At 37.0% G+C, this 14806-nt stretch overlaps 1 protein-coding gene across 1 annotated transcript in view; it reads right to left on the bottom strand.

Annotated features, from left to right (window-relative positions):
• LOC118814524 overlaps positions 1 to 237 on the bottom strand; it is a 1388-nt gene extending 1151 nt beyond the window's left edge. The window contains exon 1 of the mRNA XM_036580159.1: positions 1 to 237. This exon is cut by the window's left edge and continues 1151 nt beyond it. Within this exon, the coding sequence (XP_036436052.1) occupies positions 1 to 151 (151 nt within the window). The 5' untranslated portion in view covers positions 152 to 237.
• Positions 238 to 14806: the final 14569 nt, after the last annotated feature.

The raw sequence follows: 14806 nt of genomic DNA on the forward strand, positions 1-14806 counted from the left end.
CACCAGCCTCACCTAGCTCGTGACACTCGGCGGAGACCAGTCCGAGCGACACGGAAACGGCTCTGCACAGCTCGCGTGCCGTCTCCGAGATGCTGCTGCTGCTACTGCTGCTGCTGCTGCTTGCGTCACGGGACGCCCTGAGCTCGTGCATCTGACGGAGCTCTCCTCCGCTGTATCCCGGGGCGGCTTCCACGCGCGGCCACGTGCTCTCCTCCGGCTCTTTCTCGTCCTCGTCGTCTTCCTCCTCCTCCTCCTCGTCGTCCTCCTCCTCCTCCTCCTGGCGCAGCTTGCTTGGCGTGGCGCAAAACGGTCCAAGAGGAGCGTGCGCGAGCCCCCTGTTACCGCTGCTGCTCCTGTGATGATGAAGATGATGAAGATGATGGTAGTGATGGATCTGGATGGCGCTCGAGCTCCTCGAACCCGTGATGGTCATGATGGTGCTCGCGCGTGCCGGTCTGCTGTCTGCGAATCCCGCGAGCGTCGGCGGCCGAGGGTCCTCCATGGCGCGCGGGCGGCAACAAGTGCATCAACGAAGGCGGGAGGCGCGCGAGAAAAAAATGCATAAACAAAAACAACAACGACAACAACAACAACAACAACAACACAGAGCTGAGCTGAAGGTTCCCGTTAATGCTGGACAAATGAAGAGGCCATCGCGCGGGGAGCGCGAGAAAAGGTGAGGGGTGGTATGGTGGTGGTGGGGAGCGGCGGTGGGGGGAGAAGGGGGGGTTAAAAAACCGGATTCAAGCGCGTGCGAGTTGCGTTTTAGGATCCAAAGCGAAAAACAAAGCGGCGGTCGTTTGTGGTCAAACAGTAAAACTCCCAGAGTGAAGAGTCTCGCGGCGGCGGCGGCGGCGCGTTGTTTACTCTGTCTGGGGCAGTGACGTAGCAGAGAAAGTTTAGAGCGCCGCGCGAGCTGACAGTCCAATCCACTCACGCGCGCGCAGCGGGGCTGACGGGCAGTTAAGTCCGCGCGGAGGGCCGAGAAAGACCCAAAAACAGCCGGATCCCGCTCGGTTGTGTCCTCGAGCGGGACGGGAGCAGAAATTAAAGGGCTTCCCGACTCAGCTCGAGCCCCGAGACAAGCTGCTCGCGCGCAACTGCTTCGGCTTCTTCTTCTTCTCCTTCTTCTTCCTCTTCTTCTTCTTCTGCTCCGTCGTCGCTGCTCGCTCGGAGTGTGTGCGTGTGCGCGCTGTGTGTGTGTGTGTGTGTGTGTGTGTGAGAGAGTGTGTGTACGTATGTCTCCGGAGCAGGCGACAAAACGCTGCGTAATTTGCGCACTTTGCGCTTTTTGCGCGCGCCGCGGGAAACGGTTTTTTATGTCGCTCTCTGATGTGAGGCGGCGCTACAAAACTACAAAACACGACACAGAGACAAACACAGACTGTGTGTGTGTGTGTGTATGTATATATATATATATATATATATATATATATATATATATATACACACACACATACATACACACAAAGTTATAGCATATTTTCTATTTTTAAGTTTGTTATTTTTTTATTTTTAATAAACTCAGCAAACAGAAGTAAACTTTGGATGAACAGAACCTGTAGTATAAAATGAACAGAAACTGTAGTATAAAGTCAGGTATCCAGGTAAGTCAGCAGTTCGAGAAAATAAGTCACTAATTTGAGTTAAACAGTCAGCATTATTATTATTATTATTGTTATTATTATTATTATTATTAGTAGTACTAAATACATATTTTGACTAATTACTGCCAGAAACAGAGAAGAAGCAGCAGCCCTGGACAGGCTGGACCCCCACACTGAAAACTGACTCAGTGTTTTACCTTAAACAAGTTAATAACCTGGCTGCCTTAAAATGTTGAGTTCATTGAACTTCAAATGATAAATTAACAGAAAGATTATTGATCTGTTAACTTAAAATTTTAAGGCAACCAGGTTATTAACTAATTCCATTTTGCGCTGCACACACACGACTGCTCACTCCAAATATTCAGTTTTATTAGCTATTTTGCTTTATATATATATATATATATATATATACATACACACACACACACACACACACATATATATACACATATATACATATGCAACTGCATGTATGTACAGTCATGGCCGAAATTGTTGGCACCCCTGAAATCTTTCCAGAAAATGAAGTATTTCTCCCAGAAAATTATTGCAATTACACATTTTGTTATACACGTTTATTTCCTTTGTGTGTATTGGAACAACACAAAAAAACAGGGGAAAAAAGCCAAAAATGATATAATTTCACGCAAAACTCCAAAAACGGGCCGGACAAAATTATTGGCACCCTCAACTTAGTATTTGGTTGCACACCCTTTGGAATAAATAACTGAAATCAATCGCTTCCTATAACTATCAACAAGCTTCATACACCTCTCAACTGGAATTTTGAACCACTCTTCTTTTGCAAACTGCTCCAGGTCTCTCATATTTGAAGGGCGCCTTCTCCCAACAGCAATTTTAAGATCTCTCCACAGGTGTTCAATGGGATTTAGATCCGGACTCATTGCTGGCCTCTTCAGAACTCTCCAGCGCTTTGTTTCCATCCATTTCTGGGTGCTTTTTGAAGTATGTTTGGGGTCATTGTCCTGCTGGAAGACCCATGACCTAGGACACAAACCCAGCTTTCTGACACTGGGCCCTACATTGTGGCCCAAAATCCTTTGGTAAACAACCCCAAAACATCTTTGAACCTCCACCATGTCTGACTGTAGGTACAGTGTTCTTTTCTTTGTAGGCCTCATTCTGTTTTCAGTAAACAGTAGAATGGTGTGCTTTACCAAAAAGCTCTATCTTGGTCTCATCTGTCCACAAGACGTTCGAATTTCTTTGGAACTTGATTGGGGCTGCTTATCCACCATCCAGACTATCCTGTGTTGCATCCTTTCATCAATTTTTCTCTTCTGTCCACGTCCAGGGAGATTAGCTACAGTGCCATGGGTTGTAAACTTCTTATGTTGCGCACCGTGGACAAAGGAACATCAAGATCTCTGGAGATGGACTTGTAACCTTGAGATATTGATATTTTTCCACAATTTTGGTTCTCAAGTCCTCAGACAGTTCTCTTCTCCTCTTTCCGTTCTCCATGCTTAGTGTGGCTCACACAGACACACAATGCAAAGACTGAGTCAACTTCTCTCCTTTTTATCTGGTTTCAGGTGTGATTTTAATATTGCCCACACCTGTTACTGGCCACAGGTGAGTTTGAACGAGCATCACATGCTTGAAACAAAGTTATTTATGCACAATTTTTGAAAAGGTGCCTATTTTTGGAGTTTTGTGTGAAATTATATCATTTTTTTTTGTGTGTTGTTGTTGTTGTAATTGCAATAATTGTCTGGGAGAAATACTTCATGAACAAAATTTCAGGGGTGCCAACAATTTTGGCCATGACTGTATGTATCATCATGTGTATGTATGTACAGTATGTGTCTTCATATTGTCTATATATATATATATATATATATATATATATATATATATATATATATATATATATGTACACACACACAGAGTAAAACCTCCTATCTCCGAGATGGTAACTTTACAGGAGAAGGAAAAAACCTACTTTACTGTATAATGGAAGTCAATGGAACGAGAGTTTTTTTCCAAGCCATTTTGGATCGTTTCTTTTGGTCCATTCATCATGAAATTTACACACAATATAAAGAACGCAGATACGAGGTTTTCTTCCAACAGCAGCGATATATTGTTTACGTGTTCTTTTTTAAAGATAACGGTTCTATATAGCACCCAAGAGGGTACAAATTTCACCAAGCTTGACATCATAACAATAGAAGAACCAGTTTTTGGTGCTGTATTAGAACCATTTTCAAATTATTCTATATTCTCCATCAATCTGAAGAAAATTTCACTATGCAATAAACCATTGAAACATGCAAATGGTTCTATAAAGAGCCACTGTCTTTACTAAAGAACCACCTTTTTAAAAAGTGGGCACATTTACAATATATGTTTTATTTTTTGCCCTAATTTAATAAACGCAAATAAATACAAACTGTGCACTACATTTTGCAAAAATGGCATATTTGATTTGAAATCAACACAACCTGCAATTTAAAGCTGTTTAAAGATGTAAACAGCTATATATGTATCATCAATTCAGGTATTATTAGATTAATGAAAGTCTAATGTAAAAATAATGATAATAATAATAATAATAATAATAATAAATAGTAAAATAAACTGTTAATTGCCTCATTACATTAAAAATACTTTGTCATGGCTTTATCATCACTGATATGATCTGATTCAGTTTACTGACCGTCTAAAAGCAGTTACTGAGATGTAAGTGACAGATTATATTAGTTACTATTAGAGCTTCACTGAGCTGTAAATCATAATGCAGCCTGTTTACAGATGTTCTTGAAGCTGTTAAAGCAGCAGATCTGATCCCAGCGTGGCTCAGTCTGACCATAAACCACACACAGCTTATCCATGTAAATGGTAGGACGGAACCACTGAGGGACAGAGAAGCAGAACCACTGATTCTGACTGTAAAAGGGGGGAAAAGATGAGGTTTAGGTTCATGCTGTGGGTGTATTGAGCTAAAAGGATTCACTGTAAACCAAATAAGTTAGCAGAATTAAACACTGAAGGCAACCAGTTTACTAAACAGTCTTAATCTCATTAAACTGAGAGTAAAACTTTATAGAAAAATGTGTAAAACTTTATAATACTTACAGGATTCGGGTTTAAATATATAAATACATACATAACCAGCTATTTAATTTAAACAGTAAAATTATGCAGATAATTAATTAAAAAAAAGTAACTGCTTATATATGTATTTATGTATTTAAACTAAAGCCTGTAAGTACTAGAACTCTAGTTTAAGCATTATGCAATACGCAGTTGCTGTTGGAACAAAACCTTGTATTTTTGTCATTTTTAATATGTAAATTCCATACATATGTACTTAAAACCTCATATTTCCATTTTTGACATTTTTCAGTTTTTGACAGAATTTGAAAATCCCTGTTACGCTTTACATTGTGTGTAAATTTCATGATTAATGGACTAAAAGAAATGACCCAAAATGACTTGGAAAAACATCTGGTTCCACTGACTTCCATTAAAAGTAAAGTAGGTTTTTTCCTTCTCCTGTAAAGTTACCATTTTGGAGATTTTGTTCTGACAACAACAACATAAATATAACATCTATATACATGCATGGATGTTTTGCTATATTATATAACTATCATGTTTTAATTAACTATAAACTTACCATGCATGCATATTATGAACATATATATGGAATCCATAAAATGATAACTTTATGGTTTTATTTCATTCAGAGTAATTTTGAAGCATTTCTTTTGGTCTGTTTATTATGATGTACACAAAATATAACATAGCATAATAATAATAAAGAGCACCTGTTGTTTTCAAATTATGTAAAAAAAAAAAGTTAAAAATTACAAAAATACAAGGTTTCCTTTCAAGAGTGACTATATATTAAAGCTTAAATAATAAGCCTTATAATGTAATAAGCCCCTGTTTTTAATGTGGTTAACCCCTTAAATGGCCCACCGGTGGGCCCAACGTTTTAACATGCTTCTATAACCTAAGAATAGCTCAACCAGTTTGCATTGAATTCCCTGTAGTTACTGAATAATAAGCCTTAGAATGAAACAAGCCTGAGATCGATGTGTGTTGAAATGTGTTTGGCTGCACTCACCCTGGTTATATGCAGTAACTGCACAAGTTTATAGCTCTCAGAAATCAGCAGAGCGTTGAAAATCATCCTTTTGGATGCTCTGCCAAGCTATAAAACAGTTGTCTCTATCAGCTGCTGCTTTTTTGGGGGGGTATCTGAGTTTCCAATAGCTTTGTTTTGAGAGCGTGATGAATAAAAGGGGAGCACCTGGTGCTCTGGAGCTGCTGGGAGGAAAAACACTAACATTAATGCTCCATGACTGAAGTGGAAATGATATCCACTGTCCATCAAACGCTTTTCAAAATGTTTTAATACAAAAGAGCTTGTGGTTTTTGTTCGTTCTGCAATAACCTGCCATATCAAAGCCTAACCCGGGTTTATTTAGAGGAAAACTACATCACATGTGTAAACATCACCTGCTGAAATCAGACACCATGCTTGTTTGGGGACTCCACTGAAGGCCCTGCCCATTTTATCCTCTGTTTACAGTCATAATGTTTTCACCATAAATTTAAACGTCCTATTTAAACACTAATGTCTTGGTCAGTTTGAACGGCTGAATCTTCTGTGTATGGTTTAACGATCTGATATGAAATAAGGTAATAATTAACACTGAACAGAAGACAATTTAGTGCTCTAATAATGATCTTACTAGCCAGGAGCAGAATTGTGTCCTTATTACTACTTTATTAAGCTGTAACTAGGGTGAAATAAGCATTTTCCCCATTTTTATGCATTTGTGTATGACACATTATAATCTTTTGCAAAACATTTTACGCTGTAATAAAATTATTTATCAGTTATAAACTTCATAATCATAACCTTGTGCTTAAAATGGCATTATAATTCACTTATTCACTCATTACTGCTTTATAAAGCGTTAATAAGGTACACTGTAAGCCCGGATAAGTTGAATTTACTTAAAAAAATTGAGGAAACCGGTTGCCTTAAAAAAATAAGTAATGTGTAATGAAAACTTGAGTTAGAATAACTATAATTTTGAGTTAGGCTAACATAAACATAGGTTTGGGCAACTCACAAATTCTAATTATTTTAATTTAACGTCTTGAAATTGCAGTTTAACTATGTTTGTATGTTTATGTTTCATTAGGCAATTGAGAATTTTTTTCTATTTAAGTGATATTAACCACTTTGCCAAACACTGAAGGGTTAACCTTTACTGTGAACATGGTCACTGACCAACACAAATGTCCACTCATCAGCAAAGAGAATGATAACCTTCACTCTTAGCCAACAACACAACGTCAGGCAGCTGAGTAAAGCATATATAGAACACATACGCCTGAGGAAAGACAGCCTGGGTGGAACGAAAGCACACTGACAGTGAGCAAAACAAAGGGAAAGAAACACTTGGTATGCAAATATATGGAGCCAGGAGCCAATGGGAAAGAAATATACGTTTTATCTAATAAGATCATGCTAACAAAGCATGTAGCTGTATTTCACAGTTTACTTAGCTTCACTCAGTTTCACACATTTGTTCAGCAACTTTAATGAGAAAGAAACAATTAAAACCAGAAATGTCGTCATTTTTTGAATATGGGGTTTCAAAGTTGCCATAGCAACAGACTAAACTAAATAGCAAAAAGTTCATTCAACTCAAAAATGTCATTTGGGTGTTCAAAATCATCAAAAACTTAAAATTGTTGAGTAATATGTGGGATATACTGAGTTTTATGTACAACTGAATTAGTTTATTTGAGTTCAAACAAAATGCGGGATTACAGTGTAGCAATTACTGAACAGATATTGGTTTGATAAGGTTTAGTAAGTGTATTATAACGAAAACCTAAAATTATATGCAAAAGATTGTGATGCGTGATTTTTCATTCACTTAGTATTGTTTTATAAAGCATTAATAAGCCACAAATTCATTAAAAGTTATTGACTTGATATGACTTATTAAGGGCATTATAACGGACACCTAAAAGATTATTATGCATAATAACAATTCACTCCAATTATTGCTTAATAAAGTAGTAATAAGCAGCCAGTTACTTAACAGATATTGGTTTATTGGTATGTCCTCTGGAAAATATTAAATTCACTGTAATCACTGCCTAATAAATTAGTAATTATCAGAAAGTTAAATATCAATTATTGGCTTGATAAGATTTCATAAGGGTATTATAGTGGACACCTTTAAATATTATGTAAAAAAGATTATGTTGCATGATGGTCAATTCTCCTATTATTGCTTAATAAAATAGAAATAAGCGGCCAGTCATTCAGCAGTCAGACTTCATTAGTTTTTTTGACTTCAAAAAGTGTAATAAATGCATTTTCACAGACAAAATACAAATAAAAGCTTTTTAAAATATTAAATTAAACATGGAAATGTGGAAATGATTTATTCACACTTATTAATGCTTAATAAAATAGGTACAAGCAGCCAATTAATCAGCAGCTTAACAAGATTTAATAAACCTATTATAATGTACACAATTTAAATGTTGTGCTACAGATTGTAATGCACAATAATCAAGTCACTCTAGTTGTTTAATAAAGTAGTAATAAGCAGCCAGTTACTTAACAGATATTGGTTTATTGGTATGTCCTCTGGAAAATATTAAATTCACTGTAATCACTGCCTAATAAATTAGTAATTATCAGAAAGTTAAATATCAATTATTGGCTTGATAAGATTTCATAAGGGTATTATAGTGGACACCTTTAAATATTATGTAAAAAAGATTATGTTGCATGATGGTCAATTCTCTTATTATTGCTTAATAAAATAGAAATAAGCAGCCAGTCATTCAGCAGTCAGACTTCATTAGTTATTTTTGACTTCAAAAAGTGTAATAAATGCATTTTCACAGACAAAATACAAATAAAAGCTTTTTAAAATATTAAATTAAACATGAAAATGTGGAAGTGATTTATTCACACTTATTAATGCTTAATAAAATGGATACAAGCAGCCAATTAATCAGCAGCTTAACGAGATTTAATAAACCTATTATAATGGACACAATTTAAATGTTGTGCTACAGATTGTAATGCACAATAATCAAGTCACTCTAGTTATTATTTAATAAAGTAGTAATAAGTGGTCAATTCTTTATCGGTTATTGACTTCACTAGTTAGTTACTAGATTTTGACTTGATAAAGGATGATAAGGGCATTTTAATATACATCTAAAATGTTGTGCAAAAGATTATGATTAATAATACACAGATAGAAGTATTAAAAAGTATTTAAAGTTTTTGTAAAGGTGCTGTGAAAAATGATCTATTACTGTAGTTTTTTGTTTAAAAATGTAGTTTAATTAGCAGTTATTGGGTTGAAAAGGCTTAATAATGGCATCTTAATGGACTTGTACAAAAGATTCCAATGTAGAATAATTATTTCACTATAGTTATTGTTTAATAAAGTAGTAATAAGCAACCAGATGATGGTTGTTCACATTATAAGTTAGCTAACAGTGACTGGTCTGATAAGGATGAATAAAGTCATTATAATGGGCACCAAAAATTTTGTTTTGTGAACAAGTGAATTTGTAATAACAAATGCATTCATTATTGCTTAATAAAGTAGTAATAAACAGCCAGTTAATTATCAGTTATTGGCTTGATAAGGCATAAGGGCAGTACAGAGAGTTTTTATTGGCTTGATAAGGCTTAATAAAGGCATTATAAAAGATTGATACGTTGTTCAAAAATAAAAGTGCCCTTGAATGTGCTTTTCACTCTAGTTACTGCATTATAAAGGAGTAATAAGCAGTCAATGATTTGACTAGCCTGATCAAGCTGAATGGACATTGTAATGGACAGCTAAACTGTTGTTCAAAAGATTAAGAAGTTTAATACACATATGAAGTACAATACACCTCTGTTTCAACAAATGAATTCAGTCTAGTCATTGCTTAATACAGTAGTAATAAACAGCTGTTAGTTAGCAGTGGCTGGATTGGATTGATCAAGCTTAATAATGGACCTGTTTTGAAAAAGATTATAATGTATTGTACATAAAAGTGTTTGGGAAAAAAAAAGTTTAATTCATGTGTAGTTATTGCTTAATAAAGTAGTAATAATCAAATGGTGAATCAACAGCTACTAGCTTGACTGGGCTTAAAAAGAGCATTAAATTATAACACATTGATCAGGACAGTGTTGCCAAACACATGGAAACAAACAAACAAATAAATAAATAATTTTTATAATACTATTAAATACAGCAGCACTCGACTCTGTGCAGCACAAGTAAAAATGATTTTGCATTAATACAACTGCACTGGTGTGACAGCCTGTGTAGAAACCTGGAAGTGCACTTGTTTGTGGAAAAAACCTACCGGAAAAATTCCACCTTCTTCGTTCAGCCCTCCTTCCAAAGCCACACCCCCAAAACACATGAACGCACACAGCCTATGAACATAAACACACACAGATTACATACGAGATAAACAAGGCTAGCTAGCTTACACCTACAGCTGGGCTAACATTAGCATTGGGCTAATACATCATGTAGCTACATAAGTAGTGCTACGCTGGCTACAGAATTCAGGAAAATGAAAAATTCCCCCATAAATCAAACAAGCCACATAATCACATCGTTACCAGTCCAACAGAAAATTAGCAATGCCAAGTTCACTTTCCAGCATTTTAGCTCTATCAGGTTTCACCACCATTAAAAAGCCACAATGATGGTCACTCTGGCATGACCTCCTGCTTCAACCAACCTCTTTTCGCTCTTGTCTTCCTTTTCTTTCTTAAGCAGTTTGAACTGGAGATACCTGAGTAATTTTATCTGCCATTCTTGTGAATCAAGCCTTTCGGCTGTGTTTGTATGACAGATTCTGCACATATGCAAATGAGGACGTAGTATAGGCTGGTAGACCGTCCAGTCATCATTCAGACTGAATTAACTGATTGGACGGGGTTTTTACAGTGCTGTGGTCTCCACAGGCAACATCTTTTTTCTTATTATTGTCAAAGCATTTGATCTATTGATTGCTGTTGGTATGTAAGGAGTATTTCAGGAAATGAAGCAAAATTTTTCGTTAAAATAAATCACAACTCCACCTTTCAGAGTGAAAGAAACCGGGCGCATGTGTGTGAGTGTGAGTGTGTTTATGTGAGCGCGAAACAAAAGATATTCCATTGCTCTATAGCCGTTCGTGTTGTTTGTACAGTAGTCGCGTCCCTGGAGGAAAGCTATGGTAAATATTTTTTGTGGTTTGAGTGGTTGGAGTCGACCCCGCTCACTCTCCCTCGCTCTCTCTCCCTCCCTCCAGCGTCCTCTTGCATGAAATTTGCAAATAAGTCATCCACTGGTTCCTCTAATTGGCAAGTCTGACCTGCTGAAAGTTGTAGCCTAGAGTATTGTCAATTCTCAGGTCGCTGTGTCATCCGGACATAAATTAGCATCCTTTCTTTAAGCAAGGCTGCAGTCGAGTCTGGGAAAAGTGGGGTCCATGTTTCATGCGCGAGCAACTCTGTTTGTTCCAGTCCACCAAATAACTGCTGTGAGAGATTCAAACATGGTGGGATTTACTGCCTTTTTCTGGCACACGTGCAAAAACCATCAACAAATCAGCCCCGATCCTCTGACCACACTGAAACGGCACCAGGTCCAGACATCGCTGGGACGTTTATGACAGCTGGGCCCACTGGAACCCGAGGCCTAGATCCAATTTTAAGAAATAATGGCTTTCCTCACTTCCCCTTGCTACGTCCACCTGGGAAAATCCATTCTACTTATGTTGACAGTTGTCATGTTTTGAACGGAGCTACTTCCAATCCCAGAAAGAATGGCCCTCGGGCAGTTTCTCCCGACTGACCAAGAATTAACTCATCACTGTCATTTGGCTGTACTGCTTTCCTAAGGATCTCTATTATGGAAAACTGAATTTTGCTCAATATTTTAAAAATCAGAGTTACACTAAAAATATGGTTCTTCTTTAGTAAAGACAATGGTTCTGTACAGAACCGTGAACACTCAAAGAACCATTTGCATGCTTAAGTGTTCATTCCATGGTGAAATGGTTCTTCAGATTGATGGACACACATTCGTGTTATACGTGGTTCTATATAGAACCTTCTTGAAATTGGTTCCATATTGCACCAAATGTTTCTGTTACTGTGTACAATGTCAAGCTTATAACAACGTGCTATAAAGAACCATTCTATATCAATCTGAAGAACCATTTCACCAGTCAAAGAACGTTTTAAATATGCAAAGTGTTCTTTGAGTGTTCAGCGTTCCATTGTTTTCACTAAAGAACCCTTGAAGCACACGTTCTAGTCCCATGCATGGAAACTAATCTGCCAGAACAGCCTGTGTTCAATTCAAGCAATGTTTGTGATGTCACAAAAACCAACACCTTCACAGCTGTACACAATTACTCAGCCTACAGCAGTTAAGCCCCACCCACTCGCACCAAAGTTACCCGGAGTGTTTCAGCCCTGGCTGCTTTTGAACGATGCTGCTCAAATCACAGTCTTATTGATGTTTTGAGTGCAAGAAACTGAACACATCCTCTACAGAGATGCACATTTTAATACAGAATTACTGTTAAATTACTGAATTAATTAATTAATGTGTTAATTAACACATTGAGAAAAAAGAAAACATATTACTCAGCATATAAAATGCGCCATAACTTTTGCACAGGCCATATTTCATGCTTTATGTTTATTTGCTGATGTTAAATTCAGCAAACAAACAGCAAATGTGCATTAAAATGTGCAGTTTGGTCCCTGGAAAATAATTTTTTAAATTAGAAAATCAATAAACCATTAAAGAAATGTCCAGATATATGTATATGACTGTAAAGTATATGTCAGTATTAAAGGCACAGGAACAAAAACAGCTTAATTTATTCTAAGGGACAAAAGAGAGGTTGAAAAATTTGTGTGTAAAAAATGAATTATGACAATTTCCAAAGATAAACCTAAACAGATGTTAATATTAATGGAGAATGTGGGCCCTTAAGCCTACATACATACTTATTTACCTAATTAATAACTATAATTAGCCGAAACTCCTTCATTAGTACTGTGCTACACCAAATTCACCTTAAAATAATCAATGTTAACAAGCGGGAAACTTTTACAAACTACCAATTTTTCAAAATTTTCCCCATAATTTCCTGTGTGAGATGTAAACAGAGTGATTCAGAGTGGTTTGGTGTGAAATGGTTCAGATGTCTTTACAGTGGTGGTGATAGGAACCAGGGGTCGCCATGACTACAACACAAATATAGACATTTTATTTACTATCCAGAACCACCAGTGAACCTACACGAGTCTTCTGAGTTTATATGGAATGTTGATGATGGGAAAATAGTGGAAAATCTGAAATAATAAGTTTTCTTTGGGGACTATTTTGCCTCACAGCACCCTGCATATGATGTATCCCTCCACCATGAATGGAGTTTAAGGCCAAAATCTTCTCAAAACTCCAGAAAAACAGTGTCTCAGTCATCAGGCAGTCATCATCTCATGTAGTAACTTTCTGTGAGGGAGCTTTAGAGGTGGACATCTGGTTCCTATCACCACCACTGTGAACAATTCTGACTCTGTAAGTTTCTCTAGAACAGAGCATTTCACACCAAACCACTCTGAATGACTCTGTTTACATCTCAACCATTTAATTATGCAGAATATTTTGAAATATTGGTGGAGTTCCCCTTCAAAATATGTTTAGTAGTTATTAGTTATTAGGAGTAGAGTTGAAATGACATGTTTGGCTGATTTTCTATGTAAAAACAATTGAACACAAAGTTCTGCCCAGCAAATGTGGTCTGTGCAAAAGTAATGGCACATTTTATACTTTATTTCGTCCAGTATGTCAAACTCAGCAAACAAATAAAATTGTGCTCTAAAATGTGCAGATAAGTGTCGAATTTAAGTGTTTTCCCAGCAGAGCAGCTCATTTTCACTTAAAACGTGCAATTTGAGCAGAGACACTTTATAATCATCAGCCTGCATCACAGCTCACCTCTCGCACTAACAAGCTAGCATCAGTCGCTGGAGCGAGGCTGAAGCTCTCGTTCATCTTCTCACAATCTTCTCTCCTGGCCTCCAGACCACGAGCACGTGAACGGCTCTCTGGAGATCCTCTTCTCTTAACACTCACATAACATCTCCATCGATCGAGCTGCTCCATTTATCAACGCCTCGCTGCGAAAAATTGGAATTTCTGAGGAAGAAACTTTCAGGTGACGACAGAAACTTGGAACACACTTATGTTCACAATTCATCGCTGTGCACTGCTAAAGAGGGTTGTTTAGTGTAGACAAAGGTTCTACGTAGAACCACAAACACAAAGAACCGTTCGCATGATCGAATGGTTCTCTGCATGGTGAAATGTTCTTCAGATTGATGGAGAATGTTGTGTAGGGTCATATAGCACCAAAAAGGGTTCTTCTATGGTTACAAGCTTAATATCGTACCAAAAAGGCTCTATATAGAACCATCTACAGCACATTCTCCATCAATCTGAAGAACCCTTTTATGATGCAAAGAACCCTTTATTCATGCAAATGGTTCTTTGTGTATTCATGGTTCTATATAGAACCATTGTTTTTACTAAAGAATCTTTGAAGGACCATCTTTTTTAAGAATGTAGTGTTACAAGCTTGATATTGTAACAATAGAAGAACCCTTTTTTGGCCCTGTGTAGAACACTTTTCAAAAAGGTTCTATATACAACACATTCTACAGCAATCTGAAGAACATTTTCACCTCGCAAAGAACCCTTTGTAATCATGCAAATGGTTCTTTGAGTCATGGTTCTATATAGAACCATTGTCGGTAACACTTTCTATGAATGTCACCTTTGTAAGCATCTATAAAGACGTTCATAACATGTTATAATGCATTCATAGGGCATTATAAACATGGCTATAAATATTTATAAAAATGCATTATACATTATAGCCATGTTTATTATGCATTATGAATTGTTAAACATAATAAGTACTGATCATAACAAATTATAAGAGCTCATAAGTCGTATTTGTCCGCTCTAAGTAAAGTGAAGCGTACTGTACTAAAGCCTCCTCCAGTGTTCAGAGTGAGGCTTCAAGTTGAAGTATTTACTGAAGGATTTACTGAAACACTAAAACATTCACAGTAAAGCACATTACAG

The sequence above is a fragment of the Colossoma macropomum genome, unplaced genomic scaffold, assembly GCF_904425465.1.
Source record: "Colossoma macropomum unplaced genomic scaffold, Colossoma_macropomum, whole genome shotgun sequence".
Classification (NCBI taxonomy): Eukaryota; Metazoa; Chordata; class Actinopteri; order Characiformes; family Serrasalmidae; genus Colossoma; species Colossoma macropomum.